The sequence below is a fragment of the Phyllobates terribilis genome, unplaced genomic scaffold, assembly GCF_046119375.1.
Source record: "Phyllobates terribilis strain yellow unplaced genomic scaffold, ASM4611937v1 Scaffold_11__3_contigs__length_659146591, whole genome shotgun sequence".
Lineage (NCBI taxonomy): Eukaryota > Metazoa > Chordata > Amphibia > Anura > Dendrobatidae > Phyllobates > Phyllobates terribilis.
This window is the reverse complement of record NW_027362771.1, coordinates 228,526,164-228,549,090: the sequence shown is the minus strand read 5'-3', so window position 1 is coordinate 228,549,090 and position 22,927 is coordinate 228,526,164. Positions and strand designations below refer to the sequence as shown.

The 22,927-nt window shown below is 39.0% G+C and overlaps 1 protein-coding gene across 2 annotated transcripts in view; it reads left to right on the top strand.

Moving 5' to 3' along the window:
- The window catches only part of GRM8 (glutamate metabotropic receptor 8), a 1,775,795-nt gene that overhangs the window by 1,713,436 nt on the left and 39,432 nt on the right, over window positions 1-22,927 (top strand). For both annotated transcript variants that reach the window (XM_073652085.1, XM_073652084.1), the window contains exon 10: window positions 15,823-16,069. In XM_073652085.1, the coding sequence (XP_073508186.1) occupies window positions 15,823-16,069 (247 nt within the window). The remainder of the gene's footprint in view (window positions 1-15,822; window positions 16,070-22,927) is intronic.

Below are 22,927 nucleotides of genomic sequence, written 5' to 3'. Positions count from 1 at the left end.
TATAGCACAGAAATGCAGCACCATCCCTGTGCTATGCAGCTTGTCAGTGTTGCACAGGGAGAATATACTTTGGTCGCGCACTGCGCATGACCAAAGTAACTTCCTGCTTCCTTGTGAACCGGATGTTGTCATGATGACATTGGGTCACCATGACAACATCCGGGACCGGACTCAGAGACGCCGCTGTACACCGGAGAGGAGGTAAGTATCGCGCTTACCTTACCTCCCCTTGCTACCAGAATGCTGCAATCGATTTAATGCGCGACCGCTCCCTGCACATACACCTGGTGTCAGCTGTGACAATCAGTTGACACCTGGCGGTGACCTCTTGTGTGCTTGCGAAATTGCCAAGGCGTACTAATACGTATCAGGCCCATAAGGCCCAGGGCGCAGATACCTATTAGTATGCCTTGGGCCGGAAAGAGGTTAAAAATGGGGTTGATTTTGAATGCAGTCCCTGGTCGTATGTTACAATATGGCATATGAGCAACATAGAAGGCATACTAACTCAGGACATAACTTTATATAAAGATGACAACCCATTACTCTTTGGCTGAAGTACTTGGTAAAGCAATCAAGAACATGATATTTATTTGCTGTTTAATACTACATTTTACACCAAAGAGGGTGCCTGTGGTAAAATATGTTATCAACCTCCTTTCTTTTGATGCGTAATACATATAATTCAAATAAACCCCTCAAGACAAGAACTGAAAAAATTCACTTTAGACTGAAGTGTTGCATTTATTCCAAACTGACAATCCTGACAAGTCAGCCATTTCAATCCAGTCTGTTGGACTAATACTTTGTTGCAATATAAATGTTTTTTTTCCCCAAATAAACCAAAATTACTATGCTGCATTACTTACTCTGGAATATTTATGACCTGCTTATGGTATAGAAGAAAACGGATGAAAAATGAGTTGCTTTATGTTTTACATACATTCTCATACAATTCTATTAACTATTAGTTACATATGGTTTGAGATGTGGAAGCACATAAGTGAATGGAGTAACTGTCATTACAAAAAAGAGTTCCTAACCCCTCATTAGGCAGTTGTATGTGTGCATCAGATTTAATGCAGTAAAAAATGCTGTGTCTCACCAATGTATGTGTGACATCTGTACCGGTGCCAGTCCCCTTTACTCCTGCTTCACTCGTCGGCTGACGCAGAGTGACTCTTCAGTTGTAGTGTTTTAATCCTGGGACTGTTGCTCTGACAGGTCCAGATGCTACGGGGTTAAATTCTATTAGTTTGTGTTTTTTCCTGTTGTCAGCAATGTATGGGTCTGCTCAATATTTAAACCCCCGAGAGTCAGTTTCCAACACCTGATTTATCCCATTCTCTGACTTTGACTTGAATTCTGACTACCTACTTTCTTTCAGATTTTTTCTCTGACCTTTTGATATCGACACCGTGTGATCACCCATCTTGCTGCCAACTAACTCCAATGATGGCAGCTGACTCTGAGGTCCCATTCCACAGAGCCTGAGAAGTCTTTAAGTCCAGATCCTTATATAGGGTTAATGGATAAAACCCAAGGGCAACCCCTGGGGTCTGGTAAACGGAATGGTTTGCCCTAAGTTCTTCTGTGGAAACCCTATCAATAGCTACCAGGCTTCCACAAGCCAAGCAACTTTGACAGTATGTTAAATTTGTTACCTTATCTCTGCTGGTTCATGGATTGACTCTTGCTGGTGTGGAACTGTAGAGCTATGCTGTCTGCTGTGATCCAATGAGAAGCTTCCTCTCTGTTGCTCCACAGCATGAATCTCACGCATAATCAAAGGAATACAGAAGAGAATGTTTTTCTTTAATACTGTAAAATTTAATAAAAACAAAAGTGATACACTAACTGAAATATGTCTTGACCCTTTTAGTTCGGTGGAAGAGCTAAATTATTAGGGAGACACCTGTCACTCCAGGGAAGAGGGCAGAAAGATGCCACCTGGTCAACCGGTCTGACTATTCTCCCTTGCGGCTTGCTCCCAGGCAGTTTTTAAACCATGTTTTACTCTGAAATTATACAGCCAGTGTTTGATTCATACTGCCCATGGATTGGTTAGCATGGATCAGCTATCAGGTTCCTTTTAAGCATACTTGATAGTTTTCTGTGAGAGCACAGTAATGCAAATTTCTATTCAATCTATTTGCTCAGGTGAACTGTATCACATAAAATAAGGTTATTGCGTTCATATGCATATAATTGACAAATAGGAGCTTTGAAGCAAATAAAGCAGGCTATTCCTCCACAGTAGTAGGGCTTCAAAATTATCAGAAACAATTGCTTTGTAGGTTATATAACACTTTTCTTAAGTTTTTATATAAGAACTAGTGAGTCTAAGGTGTTATCTCTGTCTAGTTGATATTTCAAGGTACATTCAGGCTATTAAAATGAACAGGCTTAACTTTGATCTCGTATTCTACTTAAGAATACATTGTCATCACAGTGTGTTCTCTGCAGTGTATGAAAAGGGAAATTAGGGCATGCAAATGTATTTTGCTAGAACACACTCTAAAGATTATTTCACTTTTGATTGATACTTAGGCAAAGTGTATTGGGTGTTAGGGAAATGTATTTGATAGCTTATTTTGTGATTGGAATATATTCATTTTCAAGTGCTTCTGCATAACAAAGTAAAGGAAATCAAGAGGATCACTGCATGAGAGATAGTTATAGTGTGTAGTGCTATGGCTTGGAAAAAATGTACTTCTTGGAAATCGTATATTAGCCTTAATTTTTTATGGTTTTGTAAGAATTTCTTAAAATGCTACTGTACTGTCAACATACTTTGAATAAATCATTAGTACATACATATATAAGAAACTATGTAATATATCTTATCAAAGAATTCTGCTTCTTTCTTCACCTCAAGTAGCTGATGAAAGTATTCCCCCCCTTGGCATTTTTTTGCGTTTTGCTACCTCACAACCTGGAATTTAACAGTTTTTTTAGGGTTTGCATCAGTTCATGTAAAGAACATGCCTACAACTGTGAACATTTGGCTTTCTTTTTATTGTGAAGGTAATAAAAATAGGACAAAATAACTGAAAACTTCACTGTGCATAACTATTCACCACCCGAAAGTCAGTACTTTGTAAAGTCTCCTTTTGCAACCAGTGGCACCCCACTTTGGACAGGCACCCACAGAGAGGAGGTAGCTATAAGCTTAGGAAGCTGACAGTGCATGGAGGTATGTAGCCAGGTGACCTCATTGTCCCAACCTGGATTCTTCAAAACATCTTTGAGGTTTCAGCGATGGCCAATGGAGCAGATCTGTGTTGTTCCAGCTTGGGCCATGGTTCCCTAAGCTGACATCCTGTACAGTCACTTGGAACAGAGGCAGAGACCCCTTTATATAGTTCCCAACTGTCCTTCAAGCCAACATCCACAGGTCAAGGATTAGGGATGATGATATTAATTCGCATTGCCTAAGTATCCATAGTTCATCCCCCAATGCTGACTTGTAAACATTTAAGGATAAACTATAATCACCCAAACAATGCGAGTCAACAAGCTTCATGGGCTGCTATAATGTATAATCAACATATTAGCAAACAGCATTGTTCTATGACCCTGCGTTCCTACCTTGCAAAGATAACAGTACAATAAACTGTAGGAGCTTATATAAGAGGTAAATAACAGCTAGTTATCAATTTACAAATTCCAAGTCAACCTACTAGAAGATTTAACATCCAGACTCATGAATAATAGTTATGTCTCTCGGCCTCCTGAATTTATGTCTGCCATAATTAAGAAGAAATGCAGTGTCATCACAGAAGGTGATCCTCCTTCCCAGTCTCAAATCATTGACAGACTGAAACAGGTTTTCCTCAAGAATACCCCTGAATTTCGCACCATCCATCTTCCTCTCGACTCGGACCATTTTCCCTCTCCCTGCTGATGAAAAACATATTCACAGCATGATGCTGCCACCACCATGTTTCACTGTGTGGTTGGTGGTGAAAAAGTTAAATTTTGGTGTCATCTGACCACAGCACCTTCCTCCATACATTTGAGGAGTCTGCCACATGACTTTGGCGAACTCAAAATGAGCCATATCATTTTTGTGTGTAAGTAAAAGCTTTTTTCTGCCCACTCTTCCATAAAAGCCACCTCTATGGAGTGTACAGCCTATTGTGGCCGTATGGATAGATACTCCAGTCTCTCCTTGGGAAATCTGCAACTCCTTCAGGTTTACCTTTGGTCTCTGTGCTGCCTCTCTGATTAATGCCCTTCTTGCCCGGGCTGAGAGTTTTTGTGAGTGGCCCTCTCTTGGCAGGTTTGGTGTGGTACCATGTTCTTTTCATTTGATGATAATGGATGTGATGGTGCTCCGGGGAATCATCAGAAATTGGGATATTTTTTTGTAACCCAAACCTGACTTGGACTTCTTAACAACTTTGTCCCTGACTTTTTTGGGGATCTTCTTGGTCTTCATGGTGTTGTTTGGTTAGTGGTGCCTCTTGCTTAATAACATTGCAGCCTCGGTGGCCTTTCAGAAAAGGTGTGTATATACTAACATACCATGTGACACTTAGATTGCACATGGATGGATTTCCTTTCACTAAGTATTTGCCTTATGAAGGTAATTCCTTGCACCACAAATTTTTAGGGGCTTCATTGCAAAAGGGGTGAATACATATGCACATGCCAATTTTTAGTCATTTGATCACATAAATTGAATTTGTGCCTAAATTTCTCCCACTTCACTTCATCAACTTAGACTATTTAGTGCTGATGCATCACGTACAAATCGGATTACAAAAATATTTAAACACAGGTTGTAATGTAACAAAATAGGTAAAAAGCCAAAGGGGGAGAATACTTTTGCAAACCACTGTATGCAATAATTCTTGCTATGTTCCCTGCCTCTTGAAATTGTCATCTACTCTGAAGAAATAAGTCAAATCTAGCTCCCTGATCCTGTCGCATCATGTGACTCAGCCAACTCTAAAGTTGTTAGACCACATACAATTTTTATAGTGCAATTTATATGTGACTTTTATATAATCTATGAGTCCATTTCATTATTGATACTTGCATGTGTAGTTTTTGGTGTTTTTTGCCTGTTTTTCATTTGCGACTTATTCTTCCTTTAATTTATAGCTATTTGAAGTCTATTCTACGTGTTCCCCCTTTTTTTCATGGTCATCATTGTGGACGAGGTTTGTTATTCTCAGATGTTTTTCGCTGATACATTAATTGTCAGCCCCACCATGGAGAGAATCTACTCATACCTGAATTTTTAGTGCAGATTTTGGATCATTTTAGTGCTATGTAATTAACCCCTTCACCCCGAGCCTTTTTAAATTCATGACCAGACCAAATTTTAGAAAGTGTCACTTTATGCGGTAATAACTCTGGAATTCTTCAATGGATCCCACTGATTCTAAGAATGTTTTTTCAAGACATATTGTACTTTATTATAGTGATAATCTTTTTTCGATATGACTTGAATTTATTTATTAAAAAATTGGAAATTTGGAGAAAATTTTGAAAATTTTGCAATTTTCAAACATTTAATTTTTATGCCCTTATGCTAGAGAGTTACCACATTTTTCGGACTATAAGACGTACTTTTTTCCTCCAAAATTTTGGAGGAAAATGGGGGGTGCGTTTTATAGTCCAAATGTTGCTGGGGGGTATAAATATATATATATATACATATATATATATATATACTGTGCTGGGAGGAGCAATTGCCGAGGAGGAGCAGGGCACAGGAGGCAGCAGCCGCCTGCAGCAGCCTACACTGTCCCCGCTGCTAAAGAAAATGAATATTCAGTGCTCCCCATGCCCTCCCCAGGTGTGGGGAGCACTGAATATTCATGCTCCTTAATAGCGGCACACAGTGTATCAGCAGCGCGGCTCCTGCTGCTGCCGGGCGATCGCGTGTGCCCGCTATTAAAGGGCATGAATATTCACCCCCTCTCCATGCCCATGGGCGTAGGGATGTGGTGAATATTCATGCCATTTAACAGCGGGCACACGGCGGCAGCAGGAGCCGCGCTGCGGCTAAGCTGTGTGCCGGCTATTAAGGAGCATGAAGTCACTGCTCCCCGCCCACACAGTCCCGGCATGGGGAGCAGTGACTTCCGGCAGCTGATCTCTTCTTGTGAGCCGCGCATGGCAGTGACGTCATGCGCGGCTCACATGCAGAGATCAGTGCAGGCTGACAGAATGCAGCGCTGGAGGAGAGAGAAGAAAGGTGAGTAGGAGTGTTTATTTTTTATGTGCAGCCTGATGGGGAATAGGGGGACCATGCATACTAGGATAAGGATGAGGGGACCATACATACCAGGATAAGAATGAGGGGGCCATACATACCAGGGTAAGGATGTGGGGGCCATACATGCCAGGGTAAGGATGAGGGGTGCCATGCATACCAGGATAAGGATGAGGGGGCATGCATACCAGGATAAGGATGAGGGGGCCATGCATACTAGGATAAGGATGAGGGTGCCATGCATACCAGGATAAGGATGAGGTGTGCCATGCATACCAGGATAGGGATGAGGGGTGCCATGCATACCAGGATAAGGATGCGGAGTGCCATGCATATCAGGATGGAGGGGTGCCATTCATATCAGGATGGGGATGGGAGCCACGTATAATAGGAAGGGGGGGCACATCTACCAGGATGGGGTATATTATCAGAATTGGGGGACATTACCCCTATTCCAGTGTCAGCAGCAGACCCACTCCCCCTTAACAGTACATCGTGACCACATATTTTGCTTAATTCTTTTTCTATTTTCCTCCTTTAAAACCTATGTGCGTCTTATGGTCTGGTGCGTCTTATAGTCCAAAAAATACGGTATGTCACACATAATAGTTAATAAATAACATTTCTCACATGTCTACTTTACATCAGCACAATCTTTGAAACATAATTGTTTTGTTAGGAAGTTAGAAAGGTTATAACTTGACCAGCGATTTCTAATTTTTCCAACAAAATTTACAAAACTATTTTTTTTATCAAATTTTATCAAATTTGAAGTGACTTTGAAGGGCCTACAGTACAGACCAAAAGTTTGGACACACCTCATTTAAAGATTTTGCTGTATTTTCATGACTATGAAAATTGTACATTCACACTGAAGGCATCAAAACTATGAATTAACACGTGTGGAATTAAATACTTAAAAAAAAGTGTGAAACAACTGAAAATATGTCTTATATTCTAGGTTTTTCAAAGTAGCCACCTTCTGCTTTGATGACTGCTTTGCACACTCTTGGCATTCTCTTGATGAGCTTCAAGAGGTTGTCACCGGAAATGGTTTTCACTTCACAGGTGTGCCCTGTCAGGTTTAATAAGTGGGATTTCATGCCTTATAAATGGGGTTGGGGCCATCAGTTGTGTTGTGCAGAAGTCTGGTGGATACACAGCTGATAGTCCTACTGAATAGACTGTTAGAATTTGTATTTTGGCAAGAAAAAAGCAGCTAAGTAAAGAAAAACGAGTGGCCATCATTACTTTAAGAAATGAAGGTCAGTCAGTCCGAAAAATTGAGAAAACTTTGAAAGTGTCCCCAAGTGCATTTGCAAAAACCATCAAGCGCTACAAAGAACAGGCTCACATGAGGACTGCCCCAGGAAAGGAAGACCAAGAGTCACCTCTGCTTCTGAGGATAAGTTTATCTGAGTCACCAGCCTCAGAAATCGCAGGTTAACAGCAGCTCAGATTAGAGACCAGGTCAATACCGCACAGAGTTCTAGCAGCAGACACATCTCTTCAACAACTGTTAAGAGGAGACTTTGTACAGCAGGCCTTCATGGTAAAATAGTTGCTAGGAAACCACTGCTAAGGATAGGCAACAAGCAGAAGAGACTTGTTTGGGCTAAAGAAAACAAGGAATGAACATTAGACCAGTGGAAATCTGTGCTTAGGTCTGATGAGTCCAAATTTGAGATCTTTGGTTCCAAACACCGTGTCTTTGTGCAACGCAGAAAAGGTGAACGGATGTACTCTACATGCCTGGTTCCCACCGTGAAGCATGGAGGAGGAGGTGTGATGATGTGGGGGTGCTTTGCTGGTGACACTGTTGGGGATTTATTCAAAATTGAAGGCATACTGAACCAGCATGGCTACCACAGCATCTTGCAGCGGCATGCTATTCCATCCGGTTTGTGTTTAGTTGGACCATCATTTATTTTTCAACAGGACAATGACCCCAAACACACCTCCAGGCTGTGTAAGGGCTATCTGACCAAGAAGGAGAGTCATGGGGTGCTATGCCAGATGACCTGGCCTCCACAGTCACCAGACCTGAACCCAATCGAGATAGTTTGGGGTGAGCTGGACCGCAGAGTGAAGGCAAAAGGGCCAACAAGTGCTAAGTATCTCTGGGAACTCCTTCAAGATTGTTGGAAGACCATTTCCGGTGACTACCACTTGAAGCTCATTATCAAGAGAATGCCAAGAGTGTGGAAAGCAGTCTTCAACGCAAAAGGTGGCTACTTTGAAGAACCTAGAATATAAGACATATTTTCAGATGTTTCACCCATTTTTTTAAGTATATAATTCAACATGTGTTAATTCATAGTTTTGATGCCTTCAGTGTGAATGTACAATTTTCATAGTCATGAAAATAAAGAGAATTCTTTAAATGAGAAGGTGTGTCCAAACTTTTGGTCTGTACTGTATATGACAGAAAATACCCAAAAGTGACACCTTTCTAAAAACTACAGCACTCAAGGTGTTCAAACCAAATTCAAGAAGTTTATTAACCCTTTGGGTGCTTCACAGGAATTAATGGAATGTGGAAGGAAAAAATGAACATTTAACTTTTTAATCACAAAATTTTTATTTTAGACCCACATTTTTTTACTTTTTCCCAAGCGTTACAGGAGAAAATGGACAGGGACATTTGTTGTACAATGTTTCTTGAGTACGCAGATACCCCATATGGGGGGGAAACTACTGCTTGGCTGCACGGTAGGGCTCTGAAGGGAATGAGCGCTATTTGAGTTTTTGAATGCAAAATTTTCTGGAATCATTAGTGGATGTGATGTCGAGTTTGAAGAGCCCCTGATGTACTTAAACAGTAGAAACCCAAAACAAGTGACACCATTTTGGAAGCTAGACACTTCAAGGAACTTATCTAGATGTGTGATGAACACTTTGAATCCCCAGGTACTTCACAGAAGATTATTATGTTGAGATGGGAGAATAAAAAAAAATCACCTTTTACCCACAAAAATGTTCTTTTAGCCTCCAATATTTTTATTTTCATAAGGGTGACATGAGAAAATTAACCCTAAAATGTGTTGTGCATCTTCTTGTGAGTACTGAGATACCCCATATGTGGAGTAAAACTACTGTTTGGGCGCATGGCAGGGCTCAGAAAGGAAGGAGTGATGTTTTGGAATGCAGACTTTGATGGAATGATCTGCAGGTGTCATGTCACATTTGGAGATCCCTTGATGTGCCTAAATAGTGGAAACTCCCTACAAAAGACCCCATTTTGGAAACTAGATCCCTCAAGGAATTTATCTAAACCTGTGGTGAGCACCTTAAACCCCTAGGTTTGTCACAGAATTTTGCAACGTTGATCTGTAAAAATGGAAAAATATATATTTTTCCACAAAAGTATTGTTTTAGCCCCAAATTTTTTCATTTTCACGAGGAAAGCAGGATAAAATGGACTCCAATATTTGTTATGCATTTTCTCCTGAGTAGACCTATACTCCATATATGGTGGAAAACTATTTTTGAGGCACAGTGTTAAGCTCAGAAGGGAGGAAGTGCCATATTGGAGTTCAGATTTTGTTGGACTCATTTGAGGGTACCATGTCATTTTGGCAGAGCCCCTGAGGTGCCAGAACAACCGAACTTCCCATAAGTGACCCTTTTTTACAAACTACACCTCTAAATTAATTCATCTATGGATGCAGTGATTTGGCAGTGAAGAATTTGGCAGTGAATGTACAAATACCCCATATGTACAGTACTACTTAGCCGTATGGCGAGACTCGGGATTGAGGGAGCACTATTTGCCTCCTTGAGCGCAGATTTTCAAGAATAATTTGCAGACTCCATATACAGAGCCACTAAGTTCTAGAAGAGCAGAATACCCCCTTTAGTGACCCCATTTTGAAATTATACCTCTTTGGGAATTTATCTACAGGTGTAGTGACGATTTGGACTCCATGGGTGTTTTCAAGAAACAAGCAGCAATGGATGTTGCTGAGTGAAAATTGTAAACTTTCATTGTAGTGACCAGTATGTTGTAGTCACTAGTACATTATAGTGACCAGTATGTTGTAGTGCCCAGTACGTTATGCACAGCCCGTGCTTCTGGAGACATGCACCTGTTAATTAGGTGGGCTCTCATCGCTACAGAAATGCCAAAAATGTGGATGCTAATTGTGCTTTAGACATACTGTGTGACTTGCTTTTTTTTGTGCATTGAGCTTTTATTGGGAAAATTTTACATAAAGTTTGGGATCACATTTATTCTGAACTGTATACTATACTGATGTATATTACAAAATTGTTTTTTAATTTACTTTTTACATTCATTAACACTTTTTTCTATCTCAAACCAAGGCTTCCTAAGAGAACTAAACAAAATTCAGTTACATCTTGTTCCACTATGTGGACAGTTTTTCAAACAATAGTTAATTTGACAAGTGATAGACGTTACATAAGGCTAAAGTTTGAAGTTGTTTTCAATTTTATTCATAAAGGCATCTGGGAATTATAATGTTAAAATTAAATTTATTGAAAACTCTATTAAATTGTGCGGGCTACACTTAGCAGTAGAATTTCTCCAGAGGCTTCAAGGCAGAACATCTCATTAGATCATGTACTAACGTTTTCATTTTCAGACCATACAACTAATGATGAGCAATATTTTATATAAAATGCAATTTTAGGGCTTATTCACACATTAGTATTTGTTAAGAATTTTTCATCAGTGTTTGTATGCCAAAACCAGGAGTGGAACTTACAAAAAAAAAGTATAATTGAAAGGTTGACACCTGTTCTGTGCTTTTGAGACACTCCTGGTTTTGGCATAATGTTGAATTACTTATCAAAAATACTTATGTGTAAATGAAGCCTAAGGTGTTTCAATCCAATTCAGATTCAGCACCAGCTGTTCATCATGTTTATCACCATGACAGCACTTTTAATATCAAACCTACATAGAAAAACAGATAATCTATTAAAACTTTTAATTGTTTAGCTCACATTAGTGATTACATACACCAAACATTAATAAATCATATTAAAAAAAACATTTTGTAAACTAATTCCAACAGCCACCACAGGCTCAGCTCACAATAATTCTTTTAGGGCTTAAGCCAAAATATATATAAATTACTCCAATAAATTATACTATATTAACATATAGAAATGTTTTGTAATAATCCTACTAATAGAAAAAGTTGTACGATATGAGTAAGAGCTTACTAAAAGATGTTCAGCCTTCGTCTGCAACATTGCTCTAAATGCATTTCACATACATCTGAGCATTACAATTGGTTGCAAAAGTTGAACATACAAAATTCAAGTGCGGAAAATAAGTATTTGATACACTGCTGACTTTTCAAGTTTTGCCACCTACAAAGAATGGAGAGATCTGTAATTTTTTATCATAGGTACACTTCAACTGTGATAGACAGAATCTTTAAAAATAAATCCAGAAAATCACATTGTATGATTTTTACATAATTAATAAGCATTTTATTGCATGAAATAAGTATTTGATACAATAGGAAACAGAACTTAATATTTGGTACAGAAACCTTTGTTTGCAATTACAGAGGTCAGATGTTTCCTGTAGTTCTTGACCAAGTTTACACACACTGCAGCAGGGATTTTGGCCCACTCCTCCATACAGATCTTCTGCAGATTTTTCAGGCTTTGACTCTGTCGCTGGGCAACATTGAGTTTCACCTCCCTCAAAAGATTTTCTATTGGGTTAAGGTCTGGAGACTAGCTAGGCCACTCCAGGACCTTGTTTCTTACAGAGCCACTCCTTAGTTAGCCTGGCTGTGTGTTTCAGGTCATTGTCATGCTGGAAGACCCAGCCATGCCCCATCTTCAATGCTCTTACTGACGGAAGGAGGTTGTTGGCCAAAATCTCACGATACATGACCCCATCCATACGGTGCAGTCGTCTGGCCCCCATTGCAGAAAATCAACCCTAAAGAGTGATGTTTCCCCCACCATGCTTCACGGTTAGGATGGTGTTCTTGTGGTTGTACTCATCCTTCTTCTGCTTCCAAACATGGCGAATGGAGTTAATACCAAAAAGTTATATTTTGGTATCATCTGACCACATAACCTTCTCCCATGCCTCCTCTGGATCATTCAGATGGTCATTGGTGAACTTCAAATGGGCCTGGACATGTGCTGGTGTGATTAGGGGGATCTTGCATGCCCTGCAGGATTTTAATCCATGACGGCGTAGTGTCTTATTAATGGTAATGTTTTAGACTGTGGTTTCAGCTCTCTTCAGGTCATTAACCAGGTGCTCCCATGTAGTTCTTGGCTGATTCTTGACCTTTCTCAGAATCATCCTTACCCCATGAGGCGAGATCTTGCATGGAGCCCCAGAACAAGGAAGATTGACAGTCATCTTATCTTTCTCCCAATTTCTATAAATTGTGCAAACAGTTGTTGCCTTCTCACTAAACTGCTTGCCTATTGTCCTTCAGCCCATCCAAGCCTTGTGCAGGTCTACAATTTTGTTCCTGGTGTCCTTAGACAGCTTTTTGGTTTTGGCCATGGTGGAGAGGTTGGAGTGTGATTAAGTGTGTGCAATTAATACAGGCAATGAGTGTAGAGGAGGAGGGCTTCTTAATGAAACTAATGGGTCTGTAAGTGCTAGAATTCTTGCTGGTTGGTAGATGATCAACTACTTCTTTCATGCAATAAAATGCAATTTAATTATTTAAAAATCATACAATGTGATTTTCTTTTTTTTTGATTCTGTCTCTCAAAATTGAAATGTACCTACGATAAAAATTACAGACATCTCCATTCTTTGTAGTTGAGAAAACTTGAAAAATCGTCAGTATATCAAATACTCTTTTCCCCACTGTATATATTTTTATTGTTTTGCTTTTTTTCTCCAATTTTTCATGTCACTATTTATAGTTACCACTGAGATACATAATAGACTGTGACTAGTGATCAGTGAATCTTCTGAAATTTTCATTTGTCATCCTTGCAAAATTTACTTTAATTTGATTGATAGCTAATCAAAAGTACTCTAAAGCAATTGCCCTGAAAATATGTGATTAACTATGTGAGGTCTCCATGGACTGCATTTTTTTACTTCTCTTATGTATATATTTTAATATATAGCACTGTGCAAAAGTTTTAGGCAGGTGTGGAAATAATTTTGGTTTGCCATATAACGTTCTGGATGCCGGCCCGTTTTTCCTTTTACCAGTTTTAGGTTTCTGGAATGTTATTACAGCTTCATTTATTTTTTGTTTCTCCTTACTATTCCCCCTCTCTCCTTTTTTGAGTGTGCTTTAAGTTTCTCATCCTGGGTCTTCTTGTCCACCTGCACACCTTCCTCACCCCTTGTTGGCAGTGTGTTGTGGCTTCCCCTCTGGTACCTCAGGAGGCACAAGAAACCCCTCAATGATCTTTTAGGGAGTCAGGTCCGAGGTGGTGTTTTTATTTGTGCGACTAGGGATTGACTAGTCTGTACAGTGACCAGTTGGGTATAGGTGCGGTTTCTTTCGATAGTAAGTCTTCCTTACTCCTTGTACCCATGTGTCAGTGTGGTACATGCATAACTGAACCCAACCATCTTTGAGAACTATCCACAGCACTTTTGTGAATATAAGCTTGTGCATATTTATCTGTCTCTTCTTGAAATCCCACACAGACTAGATGCTGTTGTGATCAGGGCTCTGGGGAAGCCATATGGACACTTTCAGGACTCTTGTCTTCTTTACATTGAAGATAGTACTTAATGACATTCGCGCTTTGTTTGGGGTTGTTGTCCTACTGAAGAATAAATATGGGGCCAATCCGATGCCTCCCTGATGGTAATGCACAATAGAAAGGTATCTGTCTGTTTTTCTCAGCATTGAGGACATCAAGAAAAGGGCACTGTGGAGTACTGTAAGTCAAGGAAATTTAGTGCAGCAGATAAAAAACTCACCACGTTTACTTCCCTTCAAAATTTGAAGGTGTCTAGCAGTGCCATCATCTTAGAATTGACCAGTAGGACCCAGGCATGCTCTTCTACTGATAAGTCAGGCCAGAAGAGGTCTTCATGGAAGAATTGTGTGAAAGAAACATACCTTTGATGTGGGAGCAAGGCCAATTGACTCAACTATGCATGAAAAAAAACTGGGTGGCAGAAGTGTAATGTACTGATGAGTCAAAATTTGAAAGATTTGGCTGTAATGAAAGCGGTTTCAGCTGAAGGACTGAAGAGCTGTACAATAATGAGTGCTTTCAGGCAAGAGTGAAGCGTAGAGGAGGTTCCTGTAAGTTTGATTCAGCATTTCAGCAAATGAAGTTGCAGATTTGGTTAAAATGAATGATTTTCTCATTGATGAGAAATACAAGCAGACTCTTATGCATCTTGCAATACCATCAGGGAGTTCATCATTGGTTCCAAATTTATTCTCAAGCATGACAACAATCCCAAATATACAGCCAATATCATAATATAATTATGAATTACCTTCAGCATAAAGAAGAACAAGGAATCTAAGCTAGAACAAGAAGAATTAACTAGTAAAACCTTTATTTTTTAAAACATTCTTACTTTTGCAGCATTTTTTTTTATCTAAAACTTGTGCAAAGTACTGTAATTCCCTCTTCACAAAAATAAGCAAACAAAAAAATGGTAGTTAGGCAACAAAAAAATAACAGCGGTAATAAGTCAGTGTTGGTGTGACGTATATATATGTTAAATTAGATGAAGAAAAAAACAGGTGAGGAAAAAGTTAATGAAGTGTACACTGTTTGAAACAGTCACATAGTTAAATGTTGTTGTTTTTTTCTCAGCAATATTGGTGGTTTGTTTCTGCATAAAAAAGTCTGATTGAATTGCAGCAGCAATATAAATACACTGATCATGCAAACAGCAGCTGCTAGTTCCCCACCTCTCTAGTCCTACCTCACACAATGACTCTTCCATTTCTCTCTCCCTATCAATTAAATCTATATTATTTTCTTTCCCGAAACACTAGTCTGTTTAATTGATAAGCTTTTTCCCACTATCTGTACAGTTTCCTCAGTGTTTTATGATTTACTTACCCTAGCTAAGTTGTGAGCTGTGATGACCTTTAACTATCCAGATTCCCAAAAAATGACTTCTGAATATTCTGACTCTGCTTTTATGTAGTCTATGATAGTCCCTCTTTATTGGCTGCGCTTTATCACGTGATCTTACAGCTGCAAGGCATTACGGGAAAGATTGTCTGGTTGCACCCGAGGTAATGTGAGCATTCTCTGGCTGATACAATCTTTGGTAATGTGTAAATTTGGTAGCAGCCATTTTAATTGAATCACTCAAAATAATCAGTGAATTCCTAAAACTTAAACAAAAATTTGATTCAATTAGAATAGATTCGTTCATCTCTACCTGACACTTTTTGTTCTTTAGATAGCACTCCTTGGTTACAAAGTCTAATTCATCACAAATATCCAGAAGAATGATGAGGCATCACATCCAATTGGTGAAAAACTGAAAAGGATGCTTTAATCATATACGATACGTTTCAACTCTATCTATGGAACCTTTCTCAAGCTATTTCTTGTCCTACGCTGTTTATCTGTTTTTCTGCTAATTACTAATTTTGTTTTCTGTTTCTTATTTTTTGTTCTAGATGTATATCCAGACTACTACATTAACAGTGTCCATGAGTTTAAGTGCATCTGTATCTCTGGGAATGCTCTACATGCCCAAGGTTTACATTATCATTTTCCACCCAGAACAAAATGTTCAAAAAAGAAAGAGGAGCTTCAAGGCTGTTGTGACAGCTGCCACCATGCAGAGTAAGCTGATCCAAAAAGGGAATGACAGACCAAATGGTGAAGTGAAAACGGAACTGTGTGAAAGTCTTGAAACAAATAGTAAGTAGTTGTGTGAATGCTCTGCTGTGGTTGCCACTCATAAAGTCAGTGCTCAAAATGTTCATTGTACATTTTCTGCAGCTTTAGGTGCATTATTTAGACAATAAAATACTACGTGAAAGCTATGGGTCCTTCTCCTTGATTTTGCTAACATAGGATTCAAGAACAGCACCAAAATGCACTGCACTGTATGATCAAGTCTTAGGAATGATCAAGGCTTAAAGGGGTTTTCCCACACCCAAAGTTAATATATCTTGGAATAATAATACAGTAATTTTCAAGATTGGACGTGTTAATAAAGATGTTCCTGCGCTTTGATAATCTTATAAATGCGCCCCTGCTGTGTACTGTGTAATGGCTGTGTCAGACTGTGCAGGAACATGTCTGATCATACCACAGCTCCTGGGCAGGGGAGGAAGCAAAAGACTATACAGACATTACAGCATGGGATCACAGCTGATTCTTTTTGTGAGATAAAACATTTCATTGCCTGTTTTTAAACAATGTTCTACTTCAAAGAAAGGATAATTTGAAATCTCATGCTGTCCTGTCTATATACTTTTTTTCTCACCCCCTGCCCAAAGACCAAAACGGCATGCATAGAAATAGCCCTGATGTGCAATTTTACACAAGCCAAAATTAAAACGAGTTATGATCCTTTTAGTTTTAAGAAATAAAGATCTCTTATTATAAATCTTACATCAATTTTAGTGAGAGATTAAAGGCAATCTGTCATCAACATTATACCACCCAAAAATACATAGCCATGTTGGTCTTAAAAATACAGTCATTGCTTGATAACTCCACCTACTGCTGTACTAGGCATTTGGCTGGCAGAGTAGAGCTGTCAATCAAGGAGATGAAGGTGGCGCTGGACAGGGAATAATGAAGAAAACTGATTCATTGCTCCCAATGCACTTCCAACATCATTTGCTTATGCATTCTGAATGAGATTTCTTAGTGCTGCATCAGTGCTTTGGGACCATAGAGGTATCTTTTACCTTGTATTTTCAAGACTCACATGTCGATTAATTCTATGTAAAGCTGATGACAAAATATTTTTAAGATCAAATTAAAAAATGACAGATCCTTTTTAGGAAATGGTACATAAAATGTTTTAGTACATAATATGAAATATATTTTAAGAACTTTAAATAATATATGGACAGTATTATCACTGTCCGTATTTTACCAAATATGTGTAATATGTCCATTAATTGTCTGGATAATAAAAAATATTCCTACTTTTGCTCAGCCATTAAGTTGGCTTAGATTTTCCTAAGGCTGCACTCACCACTTGAAATTGTTTCTGAGAAGATTAATCGACAGTTGGCTCACCTCACAAGCCTTCTGTACTGATTATTCAGTTAATAAATTGTAAATTGCTTACCCTCTTTGATCTCATGTAATTTAAACTTTGGCAGACGATGAAAAATGGTGCATTTGAATTCTAAACTCTTCAAGCTGAACATTACTGAGGCTAGGCATTCTTATACTGTTGTAAAATAGTGTAATGAAGATAAAATAGTGCTTATAGCATATGGTGTCGTATTTGACTGTTTAACCACATCCGGTCATAGTGCCTCCTTTTCATGTTCTAATGGACGTGCCACTTTTTATCTTCCACTGTCCAGCGCTGCTTATTCCCTGCTGCTAGCACAGAAAGAAATTTGTTCTGGCAGGGTATGCAGGGACTCCATTACCCCTTGCATGTCACAGTCAGTAACAACCACATCTTGTAAGTAGTTTAATAGAGATTAATAGAGATTGTTTCCTTTGTGACTCCATCTTCTCACTGCAGCACAATCGTAGGGAGACAATGGCCCCAATGCAACCCGAAGTCTAATAGTGGTATCTGGTCTACCAGAGGCACCATCTATTAGACAAAGAGAATAAAGTAAAGCCAGCTCACCGTCATTGCCTAGTTTGGTCCAGAGCATGGAGCAACATCACTGCTGGAGACAGAGATAGTCATCAGATAATAGAAGAGGATCCAGCTGGATCTCTTTTGTAATAATTTTGTAAACCAATTGCATCCCATAAGTACTGAGAGTTTTAAATGTGGCAAAAATACATGTTACAGGATATGCAGGTCAGATACTCTTCTCTTTCTAGAAAGAACTTCACTTATTCATTGTTCACTATGTATCAAAGTGCAAGGTTAGTGTCAAGCGACAATCCGTAAGTAAGAAGTTTCTGATATTACATTAAAGCCTATATGAATTGGCTGAAAAGGAAACAACTGCAGTATCTTCTAAAAAACCTGATTTACAGCAGAAGTCCCGTCCAAACTTCCTGTTTGTGGGATCCTGGCATTTTCAGCCCTTTGTGAGCTTCTAGCAATTTTATCTAAAGCATGGATGTTACCGATACGTTTTAGCACATCAACTCAGCAGTGGAAATACACTGCTCAAAAAAATAAAGGGAACACTTAAACAACACAATGTAGCTCCAAGTCCATAACTCTTCTGTGAAATCTACCTGTCCAGTTATGAAGCAACACTGATTGTGGATCAATTTCTCCTGTTGTTGTGCAAATGGAACAGACAACTGGTAGAAATGATAGGCAATTAGAAAGATACCCCCTATAAAGGATTGGTTCTGCAGGTGGTGACCACAGACCATTTCTCTGTTCTCATCCTTTTTGGCTGTTACTTTGGTCACTTTTTCATTTTGCGATTGCTCTTACCCCTAGAGGTACAGTAGCATGATGCGGTGTCTACAGTACAACCCACAGAAGTTGCTGAGGTAGTGCAGTTCATCCAGGATGCAAGCTGTGCGAGCTGTGGCAAGAAGGGTAGCTGTGTCTGTCAGCACAATGTCCAGAGCATGGAGCAGATACCAGGAGATGTGGAGGGAGCCATAGGAGGGCGACAACCCAGCAACAGGACCGTTACCTCCTCCTTTGTGCAAGGAGGAACAGGAGGAGCACTGCCAGTGCCCTGCAAAATGACCTCTAGCAGGCCACAAATGTGCATATGTCTGCACAAATGGTTAGAAACCAACTCCATGAGGGTGGTATGAGGGCCTGACATCCACAGATTGGGGTTGTGCTCACAGCCTAACACCGTGCAGGGCGCTTGACATTTGCCACAGAACACCAGGATTGATAAAGTCGCCACTGGCACCCTGTGCTCTTCACAGATGAGAGCAGGTTCACACTGAGCACATGAGACAGACATGACAGAGTCTTGAGATGCTGTGGAGGGCGATCTGTTGCCTGCAACATCCTTCAGCATGACCAGTTTGGCAGTGGGTCAGTAATGGTGTGGGGTGGTATTTCTTTGGAGGGCCGCACAGCCCTCCACGTGCTCGCCAGAGGTAGCCTGACTGGCATTAGGTACCGAGATGAGATCCTCAGACCCCTTGTGAGACCATATGCTGGTGCGGTTGGCCCTGGGTTCTTCCTAATGCAGGACAGTGCCAGACCTCATGTGGCTGGAGTGTGTCAACAGTTCCTGCAAGATGAAAACATTAAAGCTACGGACTCGCCCGCCCATTCCCCAGACCTGAATCCAATTGAGAACATCTGGGACATCATGTCTCACTCCATCCACCAACGTCACGTTGCACCACAGGCTGTCCAGGAGTTGGCGGATGCTTTAGTCCAGGTCTGGGAGGAGATCCCACAGGAGACCATCCGCAACCTCATCAGGAGCATGCCCAGGTGTTGTAGGGAGGTCATACAGGCACGTGGAGGCCACACATAATACTGAGCCTCATTTGACTTGTTTTAAGGACATTACATCAAAGTTGGATCAGCCTGTAGTGGATTTTTCCGCTTTAATTTTGGGGGTGACTCCAAATCCAGGCCTCCATTGGTTAATAAATTTGATTTCCATTGATGATTTTTGTGTGATTTTGTTGTCAGCACATTCAACTTTGTACAGAACAAAGTATTCAATGAGAATATTTCATTCATTCAGATCTAGGATGTGTTATTTGAGTGTTCCCTTTATTTTTTTGAGCAGTTTACAAATATTACTACGTTACTATAGAATAGCTGTCTAAACATAGCCATCATAATTATGAAAACCCTGCAAAAGCTGTAATGACAAGATGCAGATTTATTTTTAACAAGGTCAAATATTAATGTTAATTTTTCTGAATTATTCATCAGGTGTGCTGTGCAAACACAGTTCATATAGTTCTTAACAATAGTGTTGTCTCCCAGCAGTGTAGCTTCACATTAAGAGTTTATTTATTTATATACATTGAGATAATTGTATGTAGCGTTCCATATATACTGCTCTGTACATATGCTATTAAATTAAATCTAAATCTCCTAATCCCATTCATGTACCAGGGAGTCTCCAAATTTTAGATTTTCAACATGCAATCTGTTACAAAGTTCAGATCATTTAATGAATTTATTTTAAATTCTGTTTTAACGAAGAGTCTTATTGAAATGTGTGCTTGCATTGCCACTTATAGTGCGCATCTGCTGACCTCTAATGAGATTTGATTTTTGTATTCTCAGACACAAAGGTTTGCTTCTAGCAATTTTCTACAATTGATTACCTTATGTGCATGTCTCCAAGTAAGCACTACCTATAAAATATTTGTGCTATGTAAGATATATATCTTTTTGCACCGGTGATCTGTAGATCAGGATTGCTTCTTTCATCTCAGGAGTGAATAGTATCATGTGATTTTTAAGCTATAATAATGTATAATTTATGAAACAGATGTTCCCCACACAAAATATGCTATCTTAAGCTTATAAGCACAGTGTGACATTCTAGGATGGATATAGATCTAATTAGATATATGTATGAGATCATCAAGGGTATGTTTTATAGTGGCATCTTTAAGATTTACAACAAATGTCACTGAAATATTCACTTAGTTTAATTGTTACTATTTGTACAATTTCTAGCAACACAAACTGAATTCCAAATCTATTGAATGCTGATCATAGATTTAATATAACTGTACATTTAAAACACTGCCTGTACTCCCAATTGGGGATGTTATCTTGTGATATAGATTCAAAGACTTGAAGTAATTTGAAATAGAGCAGAGATGATGGAAATTTATATTAAGTCCACAAATTAAAATTCCAGAAATAGTTTTCTTCTTAACAGCCTAATTACATCGGCTTAATTACATTTTAGTCCATTGACAGCACCTGTTTATGGCAGTGATATGCAATATGTAGTGGTAGCGGATACACCATGTCATGTAATACAGTTGCAGTGTTTTCCCTGAGTGATGCTCCTTCTTCTCCAAGGAGTGTTCTGTCTGCATCTGTCATTGAAATGAAATCACTTCTAGTCAAAGTGACCACAGAGTCTAATCTTTTAACATATTTAAAGAGAATATGTCAGCAGGTTTTTGTTATGTAATCTGAGAGTAGAATGATGCATGGGCTGAGACCCTGATTCCAGTGATGTATCACTTACTGAACTGCTTGATGTCATTTTGATACATTCACATGTTTTGTCTGCTCCAGATCTAAAAGTGATAAGAATGCTGATCTCTGTATAACCCTGCACACACTACTGATTAGCAGTAGAGTGTTCTCAGAAAGCTGCCAATCAGTGGTGGAGGCGGGCTTATACAGAACAAGTTGACTAGTAGGCACAAGACACCTAGTGCTGTATTGATAATCTCTTCCTGATAAAACATTGATTTTACTGAAACCGCAAAACTTAGCCTAGTAAGTGATGCATCATTGAATTCAGGCTCTCAGCCCCTACATCATGCTGCTTTCAAATTAAATAATAAAAAACTGTTATTAGATTCCCTTTAAAGGGTTTGTACGGGAATAACATTTTGATGTTTTGGTCACTGCAGCCAATAAACAATGTATGGAGCTGCTGCTGTGTTCTGCTTCCTACAATGATTACAGCTGGCCACTTCCATAGCAGTTCAGCTGATAAGTGGGAATGCCGAGTGTCGGACCCCAACCATTCTTGTGTTGATGCTCTATTCTATGGATAGGTCACCTATATGTTGGTCCTGGAACAACTATCCTGGTCACAGACAACGCAGACAATTATTTAAAATGGGCCTTTGATAGAGTATAAAGGCTCTATTCATTTAGAAAAAAGAAGCAGTTACTGTATCAAAGATGCATCCCAGTCCTGTGCCAACTGGGAGATTGCTAGCTTAAACTCTGTGATGGAATGCAAATATCTAAATAAAAGGGAATAATGTGTGTTAGATGTTAAAAGGGAGTTTTCATGTAGAAATTAGTATTAATGTCAAAGATAATCAGACTTTTATTGTACATGTAGATTTCCTAACAATCAATCTGCCTGTGGTAGCATACTCTAAAAATAGTGGTTAATGACATTATTTAGCATAGTAGCTATAGTAACTGGCACTACAACCTACTAGCAAGTTTTTAAGATGAATGCTTTGTTCTATACATAATAAGTAAAGTACAGTATTAATGATATATTTGCTGCTATTAGCTAAATGACAGCCTCTGAGAAAGTCAATGATTGTTCCAAGAAAAAATAATATAATGCAGCATCCTTTTCTTACTTGAAAAGTAGATTGATGTGATTCATAATTAAAATAACATATATGTCAAGGATACATTTAAATATATTCTTGCTCAATGTATAATATTTTCCTTTAAAGAAAAATTAACTGAAATATATTTAGCTTATCTATTCACCCTTTATTCTGTATTCTCAAAAGAATCACTGGCTGATGTTACCTGAAATTCATTTTGCCATAAATATTTAATCACCTTGAATATTTACATTTCATTTTTGGAGGGGAAAACTTTAACTCTGCCCTCCTCATATTTTGGAAATTGGATATGCTAATTATTAAATCCAAATTTCTCAAAAAAGGTGAAAATTCCATTAATCATAAATTGGAGTCATAATTAAAGTTTGA